Here is a 24,649-nt window from a genome sequence, read left to right as displayed (position 1 = left end):
AAAGCCTCTTTGTCATATGTGGACATAGCGGCTGCTTTGGGTCCAATAGTTTTGCTGAAATATGAGATAGGCCTCCCCTCCTGCATTAAGACAGCCCCTAGGCCATACCCACAAGCATCTGCCTCCAAAACAAAGGGTTTAGTGAAGTCAGGTAGGGCCAGGACAGGTGCATTTGTTAACTTGTCCTTGAGTGTGAGGAATGCTTGCTCTCGTGGTTCCTGCCAGGAAAATGCATCCTTTTTCAAGCAGTCAAACAGTGGCCTGCAGATGAGGCCATACCCCTGGATAAATCTTCTGTAATACCCACTTAGTCCAAGGAAACTTCTGAGCTCAGTGACATTTGTGGGTGCTGGCCATTCCTGAATTGCTGTGATTTTTGCAGGGTCCGTAGCCACTCCCTCCTTACTGATAACATGGCCCAAATACTCCACTTCAGACTGACCAAAAGAGCACTTGTCCAGTTTTGCATACAACTGGTTTTCTTGGAGAGTAGCAAATACTTTGGACAAGTGGATCTTGTGTTCCTCTAAGGACTTGCTGAACACTAGGATGTCATCAAAGAAAACTACCACAAACGTGAAGGGGCCGAACAGGAAGTTCACGAGGGCCTGAAATGTGGGCGGGCCATTGGTGAGGCCAAAAGACAGAACCAGGAATTCAAAGTGTCCCTAAAGTGTAGAAAATGCAGTTTCGTGGATATCCTCTTCTGCCATTCTGATCTGGTGGTAGCCACTTCTGAGATCAATTTTGGAGAAGATACGAGCTCCCTTTAGCTTGTCTAAGAGGTCTTCAATCATTGGTATTTGATACTTGTTCTTAATGGTGATGGAGTTCAACTTCCTGTAGTCAATGCATAACCTCCATGTACCATCCTTTTTTTTACTATAAGAGAACAGGAGAAGAAAATGGGCTAGTACTGGGTCTAATAAGTCCAGCTTTTAGCAGGTCCAGGATGATTTTCGCTAGTGCCTCTTTTTGGTGATGTGGGACTCTGTAAGGTCTCTGGTTTACCACTTTTGCCCCTTCAACTAGTGGGATTCTGTGATCACAAGGCCTGCTAGGAGGTAATCCAGTAGGGGTGGAGAAAACTTTCTCATATTCTTGGAGGACTGGCTGGAGTTCTGGAGGTACTTGCTGATCTGCTGCAACTAATTCCGAACAGGCAGCAGTAAACAAGAAGAAACCACAAACAGCTTGCTCCATGAACTTATCAGCAGTGTCTACAATCTCAGGTGGCTGCTCCCAGGGCACAGTTTCATCCATGAAAGTCACTAGTGTCTTATGTGGTGTTGTCACACTCATTTTCATTAAGATGAAATCCATCTGTATAGGACTATATTTCTTCAGCCAATCCACTCCTAAGAACATGTCATATCCTTTAAGTTTCAGAACCCTGAAGCTAGGAGGCCGCGCGCAGCAGCTTGCAGCCTCACCGCCGCCGACACGTGGTGGGTAGTGATCCAAGCTGGAAGTGATCACGGCGACGGCGGGAACTTGATTTGCTGGATGATGACGCCCTGGGGAAGCGGTGATGGCGATGGCGGGAACTTGATCTGGTGGATCGGGACTCCCGCCGGCGCGGTCGATGCGGGGCCGGAGCTGACCGACGGTGGCTGCTGCAGCGGAGCGCCGGGCGCGGCGGAGTCCGCCAGGAGCGGCAGCTGCCACTGTAGGCATGGCGGGGCGGTGGTGGCGGTGGATGGCAGCTGCGATGGGCGCGAGGGGCGCCGCGAGGGTCGGCGACGGCCACTGCGGGGTGGCAGCAGGCGGCGGCTGCAGCTACAGTGGCCCTGCGAGCGCCGTGGAAGCCGCCCCGGGTGGCGGGTACCATGGCAGGGCCGGTGGGCCGGTGGTGGCGGCCGGCGGCGGGGGTGGCGGCGGCCCGTAGGGACTGGCTAAGTATAGCCGGATCCCCTGGACCGCTGTGACCAGGTCGTTGAGGACCCCGGTGACCTGCTCCGGGGTGAAGACGGCAGCAGGGGGCGCGGTGGAGGGAGGCATCTGGCCGATGGAGGTGTCGGCGGTGGAGTCCAGCGGCGCGGAGGTGATGGGCAGCGGCGCGGTGGTGGAGGTCGGCAGCGGGAGGGAGGGGGTTGGCGGCGGTGAAGACATGATCGAACCGAAGCTAGCTGATACCAGACTGTTATGGCGCTGCTAGAAGGAGGGCGCGAGAGGGCCGGCCGGGGGCCTTTTGCCCACGGCTGGGCAAGAGGGAAGGGATTTCCTTCTTAATTCTTGCTTGATTCGATTGATACATCTCCTCTCTTTATATAGAGAGGCTTACTTGACTCCCAAGCAAGGCTTACTTGACCCCTAAGACTAACGGGCTATACCGCCAGCCCAGGCCATTAGGCCCATTACGTACTCTAACATAAGATCTTAGCGGTTGCCTCATCCAAATTTGTAGGGACCAACTCACATTTATCATAATTAATTTTCATACCAGAAAGGTTTTCAAAACAAGCCAACAACCATTTAAGGTTTTTCGCGTGGTTAATATCTGGGTCCAAGAAAAGAATTGTGTCATCACCGTACTGCAAACTAACCAAGCTATTGGGAATAATATGGGGAATAATCCCCGAAATGATATTTCCCCTGCCAGCCTTAGCTAGCATTCGAGAAAAGACATCTGCAACTAGATTAAAAAGGATGGGAGAACTGGGATCTCCTTGTTTTAATCCTTTACCACCCACAAAATAAGGACCAATAAGACCATTAATTTTAACAGAGAAAGAACTATCTCGAAGGATGGATAAAATCCATCTTATCCATTTAGACCCAAAACCTCTAGAAGTTAAGATCTCTACTAGGAAGTCCCAGTTAACCCTATCATACGCTTTCTCATCATCCAATTTGAGGACAACCCCAGATTTGCCAGATTTATGAACTTCATGAATAGCCTCGTGGGCTGTAACTACGCTTTCTAAAATAAACCTCCCCCTCACAAAAGCAGATTGGCAAGGGGAAAGCAGCCTGTGCCCAACCGGCGAAACCCTGTTACACATAGCTTTGCTGAAGATTTTTACCGAACAATTACTCAAGCAGATTGGTCTAAACTTCTTCATATGTCTAGCATCCGGTTCTTTTGGAATAAGAATAACAGTAGAGTAGTTAAGTCTTTGGATATCCAAAGTTCCGCGTTCAAAATCCCTCACCAAGGCCATAAAGTCTGCTTTAATCACCTCCCAAAAGTTTTGGTAAAACAAGAAAGATAAGCCATCTGGACCTGGAGCTCCACTGGCATACGATCCCATAATGGCTTCTTTAATTTCTTCCTCCGTAAAAGGTCTTTCAAGAAGTTCATTTTCAGCCTCAGTAACAAGTTCTTCAGCAGACCAAAACTGGTCACCCAAGTGAATATTAGGTTTTGGCTCAAAACCAAAATGGTTTTTGTAGAAGTCAGTGGCTATTTCCAACATATCTTTGGTAGAGTAAACAGGACCATCAGGGCCCTCTAAAACCGACAATTGTTTTTTCCTCCTATGTTGATTAGCCACAGCATGAAAGTAAGCTGTGTTTTTGCCCCCCTCTAAGATTTTTCGATCCCTAGCCCTCTGCCACATGGCAGTTTCTTCTTTTTTCCAAATATACTCTCCAACTCCTCTTTGATCTCTTTCATTCTAAGGATATCCTCAGAAATTCTATTTTGCTCAGAAAAAACATCAAGAATATCAAATTCTTGCAGAAGAGCTTTCTTCTTATTTTTCATCGCAGCCTCAAGGTTGATGCTCCAACCTTTTGCTTTTTGTCTAAACATTTTGGTCTTAAACTGCCATGTCTCAATGGCAGAACTGAATGGGGAGGGGGTGGCCCAATTTTTTTCCACTAGTTCAGAGAAACCAGGTTGCCCCAACCACCATTTCTCAAACTTAAAAGGCTTGTTAACTTTATTCTCCCTCATCCCAGTATCAAGGAGGAGGGGTGCATGGTCGCTACCAACCCTAGGAAGGGCACATAGGGTAGATAGAGGGAAGTGACTATCCCACTCAGTGGAAGAAAACACTCTGTCTATAGTTGCAAACACATGATTCTCTTGATTATTACCCCAGTTATAAACCCTATTAGCAAGCTTTATTTCCATGAGCCCCCATTTGTTGATCCAATCATTAAGTAGGCAGGCCCAGGAATTATTAACATTTCCCAAGGATTTCTCCTTAGCCTCTCTTATCAAGTTAAAATCCCCACCAAAAAGTACAGGATGGGACAACCCTTCCATCACTTCATGCAGTTCAGCAATGAAGTCAATTTTATCCACAGCATAAGCTGTACCATACACTACCACTAGCTGCCAGCAAAAACCATCAGATTTATTTTTCAGAGTAACAATTATGCAGTATTTTTTGCACACAAAGTCAAAGCACTCAAAAGAGCAAGTATTAACTCCTACAAGGATGCTCCCAGCAGAGCCAGCAGCAGGCAACAAGTGCCAAATATACTGAGTAGGGCCAGCTAATGTATTTAAGAAAGAATCAGAGATTTGCTCTTTTTTTGTTTCTTGAAACCCTATGAAATCTGGCTTATACTTGTTAATAATATCAGACAGGCACTGTAATTTTCCTTTTGGCTCACACCTCTAATAATCCAAAGGAGACCTATCATGGGATCTTAAAAGGATGGGATAGGCTATAAAGCCCTTGTTTTGGAGCAGGTTCAAGACTGCCAACAGAACCAGCAGTGCCCCCTGGTCTGTTGGAGTCGGATCTGCAATTTTCAGGAGTACATACCCCACTCTCATCATAAAAAGCATCATCTATATCATCAGGTAAGGATATGTCAGGGTGTTGAGAAGCAAATTCAAGACAATTCTCACTTTCACTTCTAATTATGTCACTAATGATATTAGATCTATCTTCATCAGACATACCAATTTTTAAATCAACAGCAGAGGCATAAGCCTCCAAAGCATCGACAGATTCATTATTAAAGGACTTACTTTTGGAAGTGGCAGGGACCTCCAGATTCTTCCTCATCTTGTAAGCTGCAGCTTTTTCAATTATGTTCTGGCGCCTCTGCATCCTGGTACTTGGCCTTTGAGAGAGGACTGGGCCCCATTGCCCCTCTGAATACCATTTGACAGATCCCTATTTTACTCAGATCGGTGAAATCATGAGAAATGGAAAACGAAAGTGAAATTGTATCTAGGGTTCGCCTCGGAAGAGAAAGACCCCGACTTGTATTGCTATACTGTATTTTTGTCCTTACAGGATAATGATCATTGAATGGCTAACACAGTGCACGCCCCACGCTTATATACTGCTGAGCTAGTTACTCGACAAGTGAAACGGTAACAATAACTAGTGACAACAGGTGAAACTGAATAGTTTCAGGTAAATGGGCCTTGCGATCATCTTGGCCGTCCAATAACTGACGAAACGGAAGGCAACGTTGACTCTAGTTTCAGGTTCAGGCGAGCTCTGGATCTGACATGCTGATCTTGTCTGCAGTGCAAGTCTTCATTCAGCGCCGCTGACCTCCTCTATTATTGCCTGACTACCTCTGCCGTTCCATGAATGGATATGCAGCTGCAGATTCCTCGCCGCAGACTTCTGCTCCGTTCAGCTTCATTCATGATGGCTTTGTGGGCGGGTGCCGCATTACTTAGTCCATGGGCTGCTATTTTGGTGCTGGTTCGCTGTTGTTGTTGGACTGGTGGTGTTAGGCCGAGTACTATTGTGCTGGCCGATGGTGTGCTGTTCTTGCTGTTTTGGCTGAGTGCTTGCTGGCTGCTGCTACTTCTAGCTAGTATCCCTTCTCGAGTCAGTCTCTTCAGTGTATTGCTTATGTTACATCCATCCATGTCCATCACTCTGTCGTGTTGGTGCATGCCATACGAGTATACAAAAGCCTTGGTCATTCAGCCTCCGTTTTACTTATATGTAATATGTATTAGGCGCTTCGGGTTGTGCAATACAATAAGCTTTCATAACAAAAGTATGGTGCTGTTTCTGTTCAGAGAACTCACTAGTTATTTTTTATCTAACTTCTCCAGGATGAAGCTTTGTGTAGGGTTCTGCAGTTCATGCAATTCTAAGTTATTTTGGCTTATGTTATTTGAGCCACTTAGTATTGCCTTTGAGTCACTGCAGGTAATTTGAACCAATATTGTGAGGGGTATTTGTGACTCATTGACTTCCAATTTACTTATATATTTTGCTGCACTGCCATTTATGAATATTAAGTTGTTAACTAGAAAAAAAAACATAATGAATGTTTACCTGTCATAGTAGTCATTACTTCTGAATCTCTTGATGACTTTTCTGAAATAGCCCACCTTCTTGGCAGTCTATCATGGTGCATGGATTTCAGTTGTTTGACATTTGGCAGCGACATCTGATGGACAGTGGTGTGGACTATCTTGATTTCCAAAAAACTTATAAACAAGCAGCAGGTGATAAGCTCCTCAGCTAAACTCATTGTTGATATATAACTCTTATGTTGTGCATGTACAGTTTTTGTGTTTACCATCTCAATGATAGTAATATTGAGGCACACAAGCAGGACATCTGGTTACAAAAGTGATATCCATGCTTACAGTCAAACTATTTAACTTTGACCAGTAACATCTTTGTGAATATTTATCTTGGCCATCAAAATAGTGTGTGTACATTTGTCTAAGAAATTAGTTCATAAACATTATAATTCCATTAGATTGCACTCCCTCCATCTAGAAACACTTGTCGGAGAAATGGATAAAAATGGATGTATCTAGAACTAGAATACGTCTAGATACATCCATTTCTCCGACAAGTATTTCCGGACGGAGGAAGTACAAATATATGGCCAGAACGACTCTTCTTGACCAGGGAGTTACACAAACAGCAGTTTCAGTCACACATGTCACTACTTATTGCTTTGGTGTATCTGTAGGCTGCGCTTTATCTTCTGTTGGAACAATGTTTCAGGAGCAAGACTTACTAAGCTCCTGTGCAAACTTTTCTTGAACTCTTTTGACTTTGCTACCAGGATGTAATCATGCTTCCCATCTGCAGGTTCATTTTCTGAATGGAGAGGCCAACTTATAAGGAATTTTGGTTTTGTCATTGACCTGATAAGCTTGTTGATGTCACTTGGTCATTATTCGATGATCTTTTGGCTCCGTGGTATGGCGTTTCACCTGGTCGACGCAGTCCTCCTGTTTAACTTGCGTGTAAGGCAGACATCACCTATTGGCAACTGTTGATAAACTGTGTTACTTTCATGGAAGTTATTTAATATGTACTGATGTGTCTTTTATCATATGCAGGCTCTTGTAGTTTCATTTTTGAAGAGGATTAGGACCTACATTAAGTTAAGAAAGGCACTCCGTTCGCTCGACGGAGCACTTCCAGATGCTAAATACGATGAGATCTGCACATATGATGATGAGTGTGCCATCTGCCGGGTAAACAGTTTTCTAGATCTTCAGAAACTCTGTAGTCCTTGACTACTTGTGTATCTGAATTTTTTGTTGCTTCTGCTGCAACTCACAGGGACCAATGGCTCGAGCTAAAAAGTTGCCTTGCAACCATCTATTTCATCTACCTTGCTTGCGATCTTGGTATGCCCTTAGTTGCTTTTAATGTGTTGCCAATTGATGCTTGATTGCTAGTAAAAAATCTTTTGAGTTAAAGGCTGTAGTTATCAGTGTACTCTTCCATATGTCCATGTCATTTAGTTACTTGAATTCCGAATTAAACTACGAGACTAGTGTCCTGAACTCCTGATTTTGCTGTCAACTGGAACTTTCTATAATGGAATCTGTAAAGGAGTTTATTTCATACTTCATCAGCAGCAACAACAAAACCTTTAGTCCCAAACAAGTTGGGGTATGCTAGAGCTGAAACCTGTAAGATCTCGCAACCCACTCATGGTTCTGGCACATGCATAGCTAGCTTCCACGTGTTAGGAAATATGCAACTTGTATTCCCTGAGGGCCAATGGCCAATATGTATACATGTAGAGGTGGTAAACATGCAGGAAACGTTGGCGCACGAAATCCTTTTGACAGGACTCCGCCTCCCTCTCCCGACTCCGCCTCGCGTCGCCTCCCCGGGCGGCGGCCGGGGCGGCCCCTCCGCATCCTCTCCTCGCCCCCACCTCTCCGTTCTCCCTCCCCCGCCGCCGCCGGACGACTCCCCCGGATCTGGCCGGGTGGCTCGGCGGCGGTGGGCCTTCTTTTCTCCCGCGCGTAGCGCCCTTCCCGGGGCAGGGCTCGGCGGCGGGTGCAGCTCGGCTGGCGGTGGTCCGGCGTCCTGGAGGCGGGGCCGGCGGCTGGCGCGGTGGTGGCGTTGCCTCTTGGCGGCGGGTGGCCTGGTGGTGCTGGTGGCCGGCGGCGCGCCCCCGGCCCAGATCTGGGCCCTTAGGGCCCCATCTGGGTCCTAGCGGGCCGACGCCGGCGTGGCCTTGCTGTCTGCGGCTCGGTGTGGAGGAGGAGCGGCTCGGATGTGGGCGGCGGCGCCAATGGCGTGCCGGCAGCAGTGCGAGGGCGGGAGCGTTACGGGCCCACGAGGGCTCAACCATGCCTGTGGGCCTACGGGCCTGGTGTGCTCTTGCTATTGCGTCCGGACGGCTACCGTCGCTGACGGTGGAGGTGGGGCCCTCCCGCGTGCCGACGGTGCTGCTGCCCTAGTCCCGGCTCTGATTCTTCGCCGTGTTGTCCTCACTTCGCGGTGTCGTGGTGAGACGGCGTGGGGGCCTCTTGACCGTGTTGGCGCTGGGTGGTGGTTGGTTTGGTGGCTGGCTCCGGAGCGCCCGAGGTGCGGGTTGGGATCGGGGGAAACCCCTGTCGGCTTGGCCGACACCGGCGCGGTGGCGCCTGTGGGTGCCACCTGACCTTCCGGGAGGGCGTCGGGGGCTACCCTTCCTCTCGCCTCGTCGTGTACCGGGGGAAACCCTTGGCAGCAGCGTCGTCATCGTCGCGATCCTTCTTGGAGGTGTTGATAGGTGCCGACGCTTCGGAGTCTTGGAGCCTAGTGGAAGATCCCGGTGGGCGCAGCGTTCGCGAGGCTTCTTCGTTTTCGTTGATCCGTCGTTGTCGGCATTTGTTTCTTTTGCTCTTTCTCTGTCGTTTCTTTTGGGCGTGACTGTGCTACTTCCACTCCAGCACCTATCCTTGTACGGCTTGGTTGGTTGCTTTGTATACAAAGCGGGGGGAAACCCTTTTTCGGTAACATGCAGGAAACTCCTCATACAACGGGGAAAATATATAGGCTAGAATATAACTCGAACACCCCCCTCAAACTCATGGTGGATAAACAACACTCAGTTTGGAGAGATAGAAGCCATGCTGTGCTCTAGTCTGGGCCTTCGTAAAGAAATCTGCCAACTGTAACTCGGAGGGCGCATACTCAAGAGCAATAACTTGTTCCTGCACATCAGCGCGCACATAGAAAGCATCAACACCAATATGCTTGGTGAGCTCATGCTAATAGCACCTGTACTGTCAGACAAGAGCAGAGTAGGTGTAGTGACAGAAACACCGAAGTCCTGAAGTAACCACTGTAACCAAGTTACCTCTGCTGTCGAAAGAGCCATAGCTCGTAACTCAGCCTCTACACTTCGCGAAACTGCAGTCTACTTCGTCTTCCAGGCAATGAGAGAACCACCAAGAAAACACAGTAAGCAAAAAGTGAACGGCGATCCGAGGGATCACTAGCCCACGTAGCATTCGAATAGGCCCGAAGCTGTAAGGAATCGGAGCGAGGAAAGAACAGTCGGTGAGAGATCGTGCCCTGAAGATATGGAAGAACACGAAGGAAGTGACTATAGCGAACCGAAGTGGGAGCAGAGACAAGCTGACTCAGAATATGGACCGGATAGGAGATATTCGGATGAGTGACAACTAGATAGACAAGACTCCCAACAAGATGACAATAATGCGACAGATCAGGCAAGGGGTCACCATTAGTATTACAGAGGTGAACATTGAGCTCCATGGGAGTCTCAACAGTTCGCTCATCAGTAAGAGCAGCACAAGCAGGAAGATCCTGGATATACTTTTCTTAGGAAATAGAAAAGCCATCGGAGTAGAAGAGACCTTGATCCCAAGAAAGTAGCAAAGAGGGCCAAGATCAGACATAAGAAACTGCTCACTAAGACGAGCCTTCACAAAGGCAATATACTCGGGGTCGTCGCCAGTGATAATCATGTCATCAACGTATAGAAGAAGAGTCCGACCACGAGCAAAAAAGCGGACAAATAGCGTTGGATCATGAGTGTTAGGAATATGCAACTTGTATTTCCAGGTGGCCATAGGCCAGCATATATACATGTACAGGCGTGGAATATATGCAGGAAACCCCTTATACAATAAGGTAAATATGAAAGGTTACATGGATATATATATATATATATATATATATATATATATATATATAACTCTAACACCCCCCCTCAAACTCATGGTGGATTAACAACACTGAGTTTGGAGAGATAGAAGCCATGCTGCGCTCTAGTCTGGGCCTTCGTCAGAAAATCCGCCAACTGTAACTCGGAAGGCACATACTGAAGAGCAATAACCTGATCCTGCACACCAACGCGCACATAGAAAGCATCAACACCAATATGCTTGGTGAGCTCATGCTTCACAGGATCGCGCACAATGCTAATAGCACCTGTACTGTCAGACAAGAGCAGAGTAGGTGTAGTAACAGAAACACCAAAATCCTGAAGTAACCACCGTAACCAAGTCATCTCTGCCGTCAAAAGAGCCATAGCTCGTAACTCAGCCTCTGCACTCGAACGGGAAACTGCAATCTGTTTCTTCATCTTCCAGGCAATGAGAGAACCACCAAGAAAAACACAGTAAGCAGAAAGTGAACGGCGATCGGAGGGATCACTAGCCCACGTAGCATCCGAATAGGCCTGAAGCTGTAAAGAACTGGAGTGAGGAAAGAATAGACGGTGAGAGATCGTGCCCTGAAGATACCGGAGAACACGAAGGAGGTGACTATAGTGAACCGAAGTGGGAGCGGAGACAAACTGACTCAGAATATGAACCGGATAAGAGATATCCGGACGAGTGATAGCTAGATAGACAAGACTCCCAACAAGATGACGATAACGCGTCGGATCAGGCAAGGGGTCGCCATTAGTATCACGGAGGTGAACATTGAGCTCCATTGGAGTCTCAACAATGCGCTCATCGGTAAGAGCAGCACGAACAAGAAGATCCTGTATATACTTTCCTGGGATATAAAAAAGCCATCAGAGCTAGAAGAGACTTCAATCCCAAGAAAGTAGCGCAGAGGTCCAAGATCGGACATAAGAAACTGCTCACTAAGACGGGCCTTTACAAAGGCAATATACTCGGGGTCGTCGCCAGTGATGATCATGTCATCAACACAGAGAAGAAGAGTCCGACTACGAGGAGAAAGGTGGACAAACAATGTTGGATCATGAGCACTCGCTGAAAAACCAGCGACAGTCACCACAGAGGCAAAACGCTCAAACCAGGCACGGGGGGCTTGCTTAAGGCCATAGAGAGAGCGACGAAGACGACATACCATGCCATCAGGAACAGAATACCCAGGTGGTGGCTGCATGTATACCTCCTCACGCAGCTCATCGTTAAGAAAGGCATTCTTAACATCAAGCTGAGAAACAGACCAATGGTGAATAGAGGCCACAACGAGAAGTGTGCAGATAGTGGTCATATGGGCCACAGGAGCAAATGTCTCATCGTAATCACGACCATGCTCCTTTGAAAACCACGAGCCACAAGACGAGCTTTGTAATGCTCAAGAGAACCATCAGAGCGAGTCTTAACCTTGTAGACCCACTTACAAGTGATGGGACGAACACCGGGAGGAAGAGAAACAAGATCCCATGTGCCAGTGCGCTCAAGAGCAGCAAGCTCCTCTGCCATCGCAAACTGCCATTCAGGATGAACAACAGCATCGCGATAAGACGTAGGCTCAAGTATAGCCGAAAGAGCATATCGACTAGGAGAATAGCGGTCAGGGGGAGGGCGAGGCCGAGCCCGAAGACCATAAGTCGTCTGGGATGAGGAGGACGACGCACCAGAAGTAGATGGCACGTCAGTGGATTTATCCACAACACGTGGACGACGAGTATAATGAAAAGGGAAGGAGGGAAGAGGTGGAATTACTGGAGGTGGAGACGGGGAATGTAGCGATGATGAAGGTGGAGAAGAGGAAGGTATCGGTGATGAAGGTGGAGATGGGAAATGTGTCGGTGATGAACGTGGAGAGTCATGCAATGAGGGAGGGGAAGAATCCGTAGGAGAGGATGGCGTCGGATCTGCAACAGCAGGACGAGGAATAGGAATACTAGGCACAGAGGTAGGCGTGTCAAGAAAAGTGAGGAAAGAGATATCCTCCACTGAAAAGGTCGAGGAAGATGGACGCGGGTAGGAAGGACGAGACTCATCAAAAGTTACATCCCGAGAAATATGCATCTGACGACCGATAGGATCCCAACAACGATAGCCCTTATGCTCGTCACTATAGCCTAAGAAGACACACTCAACAGACTGAGCGGTCAGTTTGGTGCGTTCACGGGGCGCAAGAAGAACATAGCAAACACAACCAAACAAGCGAAGCGTCGAATAATCAGGAGAACGATCAAAGATACACTTGAAAGGAACACCCTGGAGAGCAGCGAACGACTGAAGGTTGATGAGATAGGTGGAGGTGAATATAGCCTCGGCCCAAAAATGAGGTGGAAGAGAAGCGGCGATCATCAACACACGAGCTGTCTCAAGAAGGTGGCGATGCTTTCGCTCAGCCACACCATTCTGAGCATGAGCACCAGGCCAAGAGAATTGAGGAAGAGTGCCCTGCTCAGCAAGAACACCATGCAACATCTTGGAAATGTACTCGCCAACGGAGTCAGCACGGAACACACGAATAGGCGAAGAGAACTGAGTGTGAACCATGGCAGCAAAACGCTTATAGATGGAAAGAACCTCACCGCGAGAAGTCATAAAATAAAGTCAAGTGTAACGAGAGAAATCATCTATGAAAATAATATAGTATCAATTGGCCCCTTTCGAAGCGAAGGGAGCCGGACCCATACATCAGAATGGACCAAATCAAAAGGACGCTGAGACACCGACTCACTAGTAGGGTAAGGTAACTGAATCGTCTTTCCTAGTCTACAACCCCTGACACTCTAAAGAGACATCTCCTGAGACAGACCCCAGAAGACCTCGACGAACTAATGACGACAAGCGAGACCCACAAAGATGACCAAGTCGATGATGCCATTGCTGGAAGGAGCCGGTAGCTGAAGCGACAAAAGCGGATGGACTGGCGATAGTGGTGGCAGCGGAAGGAACATGAAGCCAGTCTAGCTCCCAAAGACCCTGAGAGTCACGGCGGCGAGGGCCAGCCCCAACCAAAGTGTGCGTTCGACGATCCTGAACAGAACAAGAGTCAACGTCAAGGATGACGCGACAACCAGAATCAGTAAGTTGGCCGACAGATAAAAGATTCATGGTAAGTCGAGGAACATGAGCAACATCAGGAACAGAGTAAGAAGGTGTGGTAAGATTGCCTCGACTAGCAACAAAAAGAGGAGTACCATCAGCAGTGAGCACATGAACAGGAAAATCAAGCGATTTAAGAGAGGACAAATTTGAAGAATGAGAAGACATATGAAAAGAAGCTCCGGAGTCCAGAACCCACGAGGATGTACCTGATTGTGTAGAGGGTGGTTGCTTAGTGCGGGAAGCATCGGTCACAGAACCTGTAGTACCCGTCGAAGGAGAACCTGAAGCGGCAAGCAGACGCTTAAGTCGCAGAACATCCTGCTCAGTCAAGGTGGTGGCTGAAGATGTCGAAGTAGAAGAAGTCCCTGAAGCTGATGATCGCGCCTTACGCAGGTGTTTCTTCTTCTGGAAGCACCGAGACTCAACACGACCATCCATCTTGCAGTAGCCGCAGTGAGGACGGGACCGACCCTGGCCGCCCGTAGGAGTAGGCAAGAGCGGCGGAGCACTCGAGTGGGAAGGAGTCGGTGCAGCAGGCATAGTAGGAACTCGAATAGCGAGCACAGAGGGAACCTCAAGTAAACCAGCGCCACAGAGGCGAGTCTCCTCAGCACGGATCTCAGAAAGCGCCTCCATGAGGGAGATACGACCACGAGCAAACAACTGAGCATGCCGGGGCTCAAACTCCTTACGGAGTCGAGACAAAAACTCGTAGACACGATGAAACTCCAAATCAGCCCGCACAGCCTGGTAACACTGACAAGTACGACAACCAGCGGTGCAGAGAGAATCAAGTTGACGCCAGATAGCAGAACTCTGTGCATAGAACTCATCAATAGTGGAGTCACCCTGCTGAAGAGCATGTTCCTAACGAACCACAGACAGGTATAAGGCATCACCAGAGGGCTGATAGCGCTGACGAAGCCGAGTCCACTTCTCAAATAAAGTAGAGGCCGAGAAACTCAGGGGCAAACTGAGGTAGAACACTAGCAGTCAAAACAGCTGCGACACGGGCATCATCATCAAGCCACTGAGTGTAAGCAGACAAAGTTGCATGATAAGTCTGAAGTGCGTCCTCATAGGTCTGAACCTGCTCATCATAAGCAAGAACGACAGCGTCATCAGCCAGCTTAGCTGCATCCTTTGCAGCTTGATCAGCGTCGGTAGCAAGAACCGGTGGCGTCGGCGGAGTAGGAGCCACAGGAGGAACTGGACACGGCGGATTAGGGACCTCGCCAGAAAGAACACCCCAAAGACGAAGGCCACGCATGTGAATCCGCATTGAGCCGACAAACTCAAGGTAGTTGGTACCATCAAAAATCAGCGGACAGCGAGGAACAACAACATAACCCGAGGACTGAGACATCGTGCCTTTTCTTCTCTCTTTCTTTTTTTTGTCAACAGGCAGCAATGAACGTAGCAGAGAGACCTGACGAGAGTCGCAACAGATGACAACCGGACGGGCTGGAGCTAGCAGCAGCAGAAGACAACCGAGCCGCTGAAGAGAGATGCATCGACGGGCAAGGAACAACACGCAGGCTGCGGATGGAAGTGCTGGCTCTTTGCGTTGACTAGACAACAAAGCAGTGGGCAGGACCTTGGGCGGCTTGGAGCGGACGAGGGCCTCGGGCGGAGCAGCGGGCAGGGCTGGGATGATGAGTCCGCTGCGAGCGGGCAGACGGCTGGGTTCGCTGCATGGACTGGAGTACTCAGGCGGCGGCGGGGCAGATCCGCTGCGAGCTGGATCAGACGTTGGAGATCGCGGGCTGACAGCTGGATCGATCGACCAACGGTAGTTTGGTGACGGCGCCAAAGCAAAGCAACCTGGGGTTGGTGAAGACGCACGAGAGCAGCGCTGAAGAGCAGCGCCGTCTAGAGAAGAAAGCGGCGGTTGCGGTGGATAGAAGATTGGATCGAGAGCACGAGTTGCGCGTGCTAAAAAAACCCTAAGGCTCTAATACCATGTTAGGAATATGCAACTTGTATTTCCAGGTGGTCATAAGCCAGTATATATACATGTACAGGTGTGGAATATATGCAGGAAACCCCTTATACGATAGGGTAAATACGAAAGGTTATATATATATATAACTCTCTAACAATGAGCACTCGCTGAAAAACCAGCGACAGTCACCACAGAGGCAAAACGCTCATACTAGGTGCGAGGGGTTTGCTTAAGGCCATAGAAAGAGCGACGAAGATGGCAATATCATGCCATCAGAAACAAAATACCCAGATGGGGGTTGCATGTAAACCTCCTCACGCAGCTCACCATTAAGAAAGGCATTCTAAACATCAAGCTGAGACACAGACCAGTGGCGAACAGAGGCCATGACAAGAAGTGTGCGAACAATGGTCATATGGGCCATAGGAGCAAAAGCCTCATCATAATCATGACCATGCTCTTGCTGAAAGCCACGAGCCACAAGACGAGTTTTGTAACGTTCAAAGAACCATTGGAGCAAGTCTTAACCTTTTAGACCCACTTACAAATGATGGGACGAACACATGGAGGAAGAGAAACAAGATCCCACGTGCCGATGCGCTCAAGAGCAGCAAGCTCCACTGCCATCGCAAACTGCCATTCGGGATGCATAACAGCTTGACGATAGGAAGTCTGCTCAAGAATGGTAGCACCAGCGCGTGGAAAACCAAGGCGATCAATAGGCGGAAGCGGCGCGAGGACGCAAGGCATAAGTAGGACAAGACGAGGAAGATGACACTTCAGTAGACGTATCCACATTACGCGGGCGACAAGTATAATACTAAGGAAAATATGGAAGAATACGAGGAGGATTCATCGAGATAGGCGAAAGTGACAAAGAAGATATCGGGGATGAAGGTGCAGAATCCGGTGACAAGCCAGGTGAGGAAACCATGGGAGATGGTGGCGTTGGATCTGCAACAACCGGAGAAGTAGGGGCAGTAGGATGGACGAGCAAAGGCTCAACGGGAGTGATAGGTGTGTCAGGGAAAGTGAGGGAAGATATATCCTTTGAAAATGTCGAGGAAGATGGATGCGGGGGGATGAGACTCATCAAAAGTCACATCCCGAGAAATGCGCATCCTTATGCTCATCGGTATAACCTAAGAAGACGCACTCAACTGACTGAGCAAACAGTTTGGTGCGTTCACGAGGGGCAAGAAGAATATAGCAAACCACAACCAAACAAACAAAATGCCGAGTAATTGGGAGAACGACCAAAGAGTCGCTCGAAAGGAACGCCACCTTGTAGGGCAGTGGACGACTAAAGGTTGATGAGATAGGTGGAAGTGGAGACAGCCTCAGCCCAAAAGTGAGGCGGAAGAGTGGCGGCGATCATCATCGCACGGGCCGTCTTAAGGTGATGATGCTTGCGCTCAGCCACGCCATTCCAAGCATGAGCACCAGGACAAGCAAACTGAACAAGAGTACCCTACTCACGCAACATCTTGGAGTATACTTTCCAACAGAGTCAACACGAAACACACGAATAGGCGTAGAGAACTGAGTGTGAACCATGGCAGTAAAATGTTTGTAGATAGATAAGATCTCACTATGAGAAGACATGAAATATATCCAAGTGTGGCGAGAGAAATCATCTATAAAGATAATATAGTAGCGATGACCCCCTTTTGAGGTAAAGGGAGCTGGACCCCAGACATGAGAGCGAACAAGGTCGAAAGGACGCTGAGATAAAGTGTCGCTATGAGGATAAGGTAACTGGACCTACTTACCAAGCCGACAACCCTAGTAGTCTAAAGACACACCGCCGGAGGATCCAAGAAGACCAAGTTGAACTAAGGATGAGAGAGATGAGAGCCACACAAGTGACCAAGGCGATGATGCCACTGCTGAAAAAAGTTGGTAGACAAGGCAACAGAGGGGGAGAGACTGTTGGCAGTGGCAGCGGAGGGAAGGTGAAGCCAGTCAAGTGAAGCCAGTCAAGCTCAACTCCTAGAGGCCCTAGGAGTCACGGTGCCGGGGGCCAGCAATAAGGAGAGCATCAGTATGACGGTCTAGAACAGAGACCGAGTCCAAAGTCGAGAATGACCTGACAACCAGAGTAACCAGAGTCAACAATCTGACCACCGAACATGAGCTGCATGGTAGATCGAGGAACATGAGCAACATCAGGAACATGAAAGGATGAAGTGCTAAGAATGCCTCGACCATTGACCGGGAGGTACCATTAGCAGCAAGAACACGAACAAGAGAATTGAGAGGTCGAATAGAGGACAAATTGGATGAATCGTGAGTCATATGAAAGATGCTCCCATATAAAAATCCACAGATGTACCTGCCTGTGTAGATGGCGGTCTCACAATGCCAGAAGAGGCCAGAAGAGTCAGTAGCAGAACCAGCAAAACCTGTCGATGGAAAACCGAGCTAGTAGGCATCGAAGTCGCACAATCTCCTGCTTAGTCAGGGGCTCAACGGAAGAGGTCGATGTAGATGCACCCGACAATAGAGAGCCGGAGGCAATCAACAGGGCGTGAAGTCGCGCAATCTCCTCGGTGAAGTACACAGCTGAAGTAGTCGACACAGTAGCACCGGGAGAGGAGCGGCCACCACCACCTGTGGCCGCTAGATGTGGCGGTGGAGCATGACTAGGACCGTCCGTAAAGTCTAAAGGCCGCATGCGGACAAGCCCCAAGCATCGCGGGAAGGCGTGTGTGCGAGGCGTAGTTTGTGGAGTCATATGCACCGGCACAGCCAGTGAAAGTTGCAAGTGTAGAGCGACAATCACCGGTGAAAGTTGTGAGAAGAGTCGGTGTAGAGCGATGTTCACCATGTGCGGAAGTCGCGAGAGTAGTCGTAGGAGAGTGACCAACAAAACCTTCGGAAGACGCCGAAGGGAACAACGTCACAGGCGGACCAGCACTAAGCACCGAGAGACGATGCATGTGCAAGACGGGATCAGTACAGGGAGCACCGTCGAAGATCACAAAAGGATAAGCTGGAGACACCATTTCTTTTACTAGAGGCCAATCAACAATTTTTTTTACTAGAGGCCAATCAGCAGAATCAGTCCCAAGAGAGGAGGCCGGCGGCTTGATTCAAACTTTGGCCAAAAGGTACTTCGAACTTGGAATGAGCATGAGGAGATTAACGAGACTTCTTTCTCTTTTGAGTTTTTCTGGCGGACCTACCGCGCAAGATCTTTGGTCTTCCCCTGGAACCGGTGATGAAGATGCAGCTAGGAGTGCCTGTGACCGGCAGGGGTGACTAGAGCAAGCAAATCAGTAATCGCTGATTTCTGGGCACAACTAGCCAGCGAGCGCGGCAGGTCACGGTTGTGACGTCACGACCGTGACCTTATCCAGCGGAAGCACTTGCAGGATGGGCGACGCGGACACGGATGCAGCCCTGCGGAGCGTTGACCCGATCTAGAGGGCGGAATGATGACCCGATCTGCAGGGTGCAGCGGAGTGGAGCGCGGGTGGGATTTAGTAGCAGTTTGGTTTGATCGGGATCAGGCAGTGGGGCCCGATCGTGAGGAGCGTGGTGGCGTCGTCCTTCAGCCGACGGGCGGCCCGTGCGAAGAGCTGCAACAATGGCCCGACTGAGATGAGGCGGGCGGCTCTGAAGTTGACCTGTAGATGGGCGGGTGGGTGGAGCAAGCAGCGCAGGCTTGCAGAAGCGTCGTCCGGACGCGGCAAGACTTGGTAGACGGGGCAGATGGAGGTAGACAAGCCGTCGTGAAGAACGAGAAGCGGCGTCGGCAGCCAAGAGAAGATGGTGGCGGCGCGATAGACAGGATTCAAGCACGAGTTGCGCGTGCTAAAAAATAGACCTAGCTCTACTACCATGTTATGTAATATACAACCTGTATTCCCTGAGGGCCAATGGCCAATGCCCAATATATATACATGTACGGGTGGTAAAATATGCAGGAAACCCCTCATACAACGGGGAAAATATATAGGCTAGAATATTAACTAACACCACACACCCGTGTGCATGGCTAGTTCTTTGGTGATACACCAGTCCTTCAGATCTCCTCCCATGTCAAGTTTGGTCTACCCCGATCTCTCTTGACATTATGAGCACGCTTTAGCCGCCCGCTATGCACTAGAGCTTCCGGAGGCCTATGCTGAATATGCTCAAACCATCTCCGACGATGTTGGACAAGCTTCTCTTCAATCGGTGCTACCCCAACTCTATCCCGTATATCATCATTCCGGACCTGATCCTGCCTTGTGTGGCCACACATCCATCTCAACATGCGCATCTCTGGCTAAACCTAAGTGTTGAACATGTCGCCTTTTAGTTGGCCGACACTCAGTGCCATACAACATTGCGGGTCGAATCTCCTATAGAACCCGCCTTTTAGCTTTTGTGGCACTCTCTTGTCACAGACAACTCCAGAAGCTTGGCGCCACTTCATCCATCCGGTTTTGATTCGATGATTCACATCTTCATCGATATCCCCATAGCCCCAAATATCGAAAGGTGTTCTTCTGAGGTACCACCTGCCCATCAAGGCTAACCTCCTCCTCGTGCCTAGTAGTACTAGTACTACTGAAACCGCACCTTATGTACTCTGTTTTAGTTTTACTAAGCATAAAACCTTTCGATTCCAAGGTTTGTCTCCATAGCTCTAACTTTCTGTTAACCCCGTCCGACTATCATCGACTAGCACCACATCATCCGCAAAAAGTATGCACCATGGGGTATCTCCTTGTATATCCCTTGTGACCTCATCCATCACCAAAGCAAAAGGATAAGGGCTCAAGCTGACCACCGGTGCAGTCCTATTTTAATCGGGAAGTCATCAGTGTCGCCATCACTTGTTCAAACACTTGTCACAACATTATCGTACATGTCCTTGATGAGGGTAATGTATTTGGGACTATGTGTTTCTCCAATGCCCACCACATAGACATTCCGCGGTATCTTATTGTAGGCCTTCTCCAAGTCAATGAACACCATATGCAGGTCCTTATTTGATACTTCATCCGTTCATAAATATAAGATGTTTTTGATATTTCAATATGGACTACATACGGACTGAAATGAGTGGACGAACACACTAAAATGGGTCTATACATCCGATTCACAAAAAAGTTAGAACATGTTATATTTGTTAATGGACGGAGTATTACTTACCAGTGCATAGCGAACAAATCAATGGAAATTTCTCACCTTCAAGGATCAATTACTGAAGTCATGTTTGAGTGCCCCTCTGTTGATCTGCTTAGTAAATTACATTAAAGGCTTAAGTGTCTTTACCATCAAATGTATGTAGGAAATTTGATCCTCGTTTTATTTTACTCATATTGTTGCTATGGGCAGGTTGGATCAAGGATTAATGGAGGGTTACTCTTGTCCAACTTGTCGAAGGCCACTCTTTCTTTCAGCTCAAGGACATTCTAGGTCAACAACAGCAGAGGTAGCAAATGTTCAGCTAATTTCGGAACAGCTAAATATGGGATTAAATCAGCAAAGGGTTCCTGAACAGCAGGATCCTTCAGATGGTGTTTGGAGGTATGCATAAAAACTTAAAATGTTCTATATCTGTGGCACTTCACCAGACTATAATCCAGATTGCTTCTCTATTTTTCGTAACTATTAGATAGATTTCTGATATAATAACGTCATTTTGAAATTAGCCCTCAAAACTCAGTAAAGTAGTGCAATTTGTTGTTCTTTAATTCCCTGCGTCGACCCTCTTCAAAGTGCATGCAGTCAAGAGTAATGGTGTTCTAGTTGCAAAACCTCAGTTTCTTAGAAACTGGCCAGTTGACACTGGTTATGGGAAGTTCTGCTGGAATCTGGTTGCTTAAAGACTTCTGATTTAGCATATGTGCAGTTGAATATAGATGTACTTCGAAAATTAGAACACTAGCAGTAAACTAACATAAGTTTTGTGCCTAATCATGTACTCCCTCAGATCCAACCCGTTTGATAACAAAGCATTAAAAAAACTAAAGTATTGAAAACGACAATAATTTAGCCTGTAGGTACACAATACCACGGTTTTGCCATAATAGAGTATTTTGAAGTATTTAGAATACAGTGGACCTGTTTGGCAAGAGCCATTGGAAGCAGTTTTGAATTGTGCGTTGAGCTAGCTAGACATCTGCAAACTGATGAACTGCCATGCACGGCACCGACGTACGATCATGCACTAACTGAATGGCCAAGCTAAACGCGCCGTGCACAATCTCGCTGTTACGCTTACCAAAGTAACAAATAGGGGGAGTGTGACGACCGATGAACCCTAGGAAGGGGATCGATCGCACGGAGGGGAACAGGAGTAGGTGAGGAGAGCAGGAGGGAGAGATAGACGAAGGGAGACGAGAAGTGTATTCAGTATTTTCTCATTGCATAACCAGTCCTCTGATACACGATGGTTAAGTACCCGCTCTAGGCCACACGCGGCCCATTACATCCACGGCTCCAGCCCACTTGCTTATGGCCCAATTCCTCTCCTCACCTATTACATGTCCACTGATACACTTGTATCAGGTGTATCAGGTGTGACAGGGAGGCGGTCAACGGCGGAGCTGCACGTTGCCGGAGCTGCTTGGTTTTCTTTCGCGTCTGGGATAATCAGGAGCTGCGCGTGGAGGCAGTGGACCATACGGCGAAGCTGCTCGTGAACTAAAACAGCTTGGCCTTCATCCGCGTTGCCATCAGCGTGGAAAGAGACAGGTCTACCAGCTTGCTCCGCCCCATCGACCATGGCAGTTCGCAGTGCACTGTACTTGTACTGCCGTTCCTTGATCTGTCCATGGCTGCCCGATCAAGACGAGCTCCACAGACAATAGGGCGGCGGCTTGGGAGCAAGCGAATATAACGATGAGCTCTCGTTCTTTTCGCGTGCTCGGTTTTAAAAAAAAAGGTCCGAGGCTCTTTTTTTAAAACAGAGAAAATACCATAGTATTGGAAAAACTGTAGTATTAATAGCATAGTTTTTAGTGATTGTCAAACGGCTCAAAGTAATTAAAACCATGGTAATCCTAAAAACTGTAGTATTTCCAGAATACTTCGAAAATACAGAGCTATCAAACAGGGCCTTGTGTCACTAAAACCGCGACACTTAGGCCCTGTTTGATAGCTCTGTATCTTCGAAGTATTCTGGAAATACTACAGTTTTTAGGATTACCATGGTTTCCAATTTGAACTAAAACCACGACACTTAGGCTGTGTTTGATAGTAAAGTATTGCAAAAACCAAAGTATCAAAAAACTACAGTAATTTAGACAGTAGGCGTGAAATACTGTGATATTGACATAGCAGAGTATTTTTAAAGTATTAACAATACAGAGAAGCTGTTTGACAGTGTTGTAAAATTAGTCATACTAGCTGCAAACACGCCCGTTTTTCTTGCGGTGCTAGCCGTTGCATGTAGCAACCAGCCAAAGAACGGCCATGCACACGGCCACACAGCAGCGCTTTTTTCCAGCTAGCTAGCCAGCTGGCCAGTCCTTACCATCCGCGTGCATAGCAACCGAAGCTTGCACAAACAAAACTCCAGTCAACAGCCATGCTCAAGGCTTGTAGGTTATAAAAAGGGCACTCGGGCAGGGCAGCAGCCGCCGCGGGGGCGGGGCGTGGGAGCAGACGAGTTCCCTTGGAGAGCGAAACGAGTTGTTGAACAGCGGGGGAGAGGATAACGCGGTGCCATGACGTTCTTTTCAGCTCCTCTGTTTTTTAAAAAGAGGAATGGGGCTCTTTTTTTAATACAGAGAAAAAACCATGGTTTAGCAAATACTGTAGTATTAAAACCACAATTTTTTAAGGGCGACCAAACACCTCGTTGTAAATAAAACTATGGTAATCACAAAAACTGTAGTGTTCTCAAAATACTTAGAAAATGCTTTGCTATCAAACAGGGCCTTATATTGGATCAGAGGAAGTAAATACAATGCTCAGGCGTAGAACTGTTACCTGTTTTATTAACATGTTAACTCAAAACCCAGAAGATATGGTTCATCAATGATGGCAGCAATGCAGTTTTCCATTCAATTTATGTGACTACAGAGTTGTTGATATTTGATTCCTTAATGTGTTTGTGTTGGTTGTCGCAGAGGTGCGGGTCTTGATTCTCGCTGGGCACCACCGTGGTCGAGCCCTGGGGTCGATGACCCCAGTTCCTCTAGTGCAGTGAGATCCGTGGGGCTTAGCGGAGTTCAGATGATGATGAGGCAGTTCGCTTCTGTGACTGATAATTATGGGCATGCAGATGCCACCTGGAATCTGTGGCCTGAGTCAATGGCAGGCCCTTCAATTGTTCCATCATCTTCCTCGAGGCCTGATGTGTCTTCTGCTAGCTTGCGGTTCCGAGGCACGGCAGGAACAATTAACGGAAGCATGTCGCGGGTTAATACCATGGTAGATAGAGTACGAGAAGTTTTACCCCATATGCCTGACGAGCTAATTATTGAAGTACGTTTCTGTTTTTGCTAGCATCTTCTTGTAATTTCTCTAGACGCTAGTATGCACTAATGTTTTACCTTTTCAACCTTGTTGCAGGACCTGATGAGAACGAATAACGTGAATGCCACTGTGAATAATCTTCTGCTGATGCAATGATAGAGCAATACAACATTTAACGATGATATTTACTGGCTATAAGTTTATATATGAAAAGTTTGTATAGTTAAAGACGAGCCTGGGTGTTAAAGCACTGGGTTCTTGTAATAAGTGTTTTGGTCTATTTTGTTCCATATGGATAAAATGCGCCAGCTTTGTATAGTAGTCATAGCTGTACAACATTATGCTCAATATGCTGTAGGTTAGTGTATGTAAAAAGATGCAAGTGCTACCACCCAAATAAAATTACCATAGGTAACTTGTGTTGGCAGTACCGTTGATTATCCTGAAATGTTGGGAAGCTCCCAAAAGAACCCTTGAATGGTCTGTGTCATGAAAATGGTGAAGCTGCTTTTTATTATTATCATGAATCACGAAGTTGTTTTTACCCCTGAACCATGCCTAGATCATCCGATGATGAGGCGGAAATAGGCCGATGTGCTAGGAGTTCAATCCAAAACTTCTAGAGCATAAGATCTTAGGCAAGAACATTAAGGTCTATTATAGGTAGTTGGTACATATACAAACTAGGGGTGAGGACCACTATTTATAGGGTTCTGAAAGTCTTCACAGTTCACTTATGCTTATAGCTAAAATACTCTAGAAAACATTATTTAAGGTTAAGAAAAAAAAACTAGACTAGAGTAGAAGTATCTAGAAGTAGCTAAACAGATTTGGCATATGATTTTATT

General features: G+C 47.8%; 1 protein-coding gene across 1 annotated transcript in view; it reads left to right on the top strand.

The window, feature by feature from the left end:
- The window catches only part of LOC123044811 (E3 ubiquitin protein ligase RIN2), a 35,826-nt gene extending 11,547 nt beyond the window's left edge, over positions 1-24,279 (top strand). The window contains exons 5-12 of the mRNA XM_044467688.1: positions 5,990-6,086; positions 6,283-6,388; positions 6,990-7,147; positions 7,244-7,381; positions 7,470-7,537; positions 20,712-20,903; positions 23,453-23,810; positions 23,898-24,279. Of these exons, the coding sequence (XP_044323623.1) occupies positions 5,990-6,086; positions 6,283-6,388; positions 6,990-7,147; positions 7,244-7,381; positions 7,470-7,537; positions 20,712-20,903; positions 23,453-23,810; positions 23,898-23,957 (1,177 nt within the window). The 3' untranslated portion in view covers positions 23,958-24,279. The remainder of the gene's footprint in view (positions 1-5,989; positions 6,087-6,282; positions 6,389-6,989; positions 7,148-7,243; positions 7,382-7,469; positions 7,538-20,711; positions 20,904-23,452; positions 23,811-23,897) is intronic.
- The last annotated feature ends 370 nt before the right edge of the window (positions 24,280-24,649 follow it).

This window comes from Triticum aestivum, chromosome 2B (genome assembly GCF_018294505.1).
Source record: "Triticum aestivum cultivar Chinese Spring chromosome 2B, IWGSC CS RefSeq v2.1, whole genome shotgun sequence".
Lineage (NCBI taxonomy): Eukaryota > Viridiplantae > Streptophyta > Magnoliopsida > Poales > Poaceae > Triticum > Triticum aestivum.
Note: the sequence above shows the minus strand (reverse complement) of the source record. Positions and strands in the feature narration are given on the sequence as shown.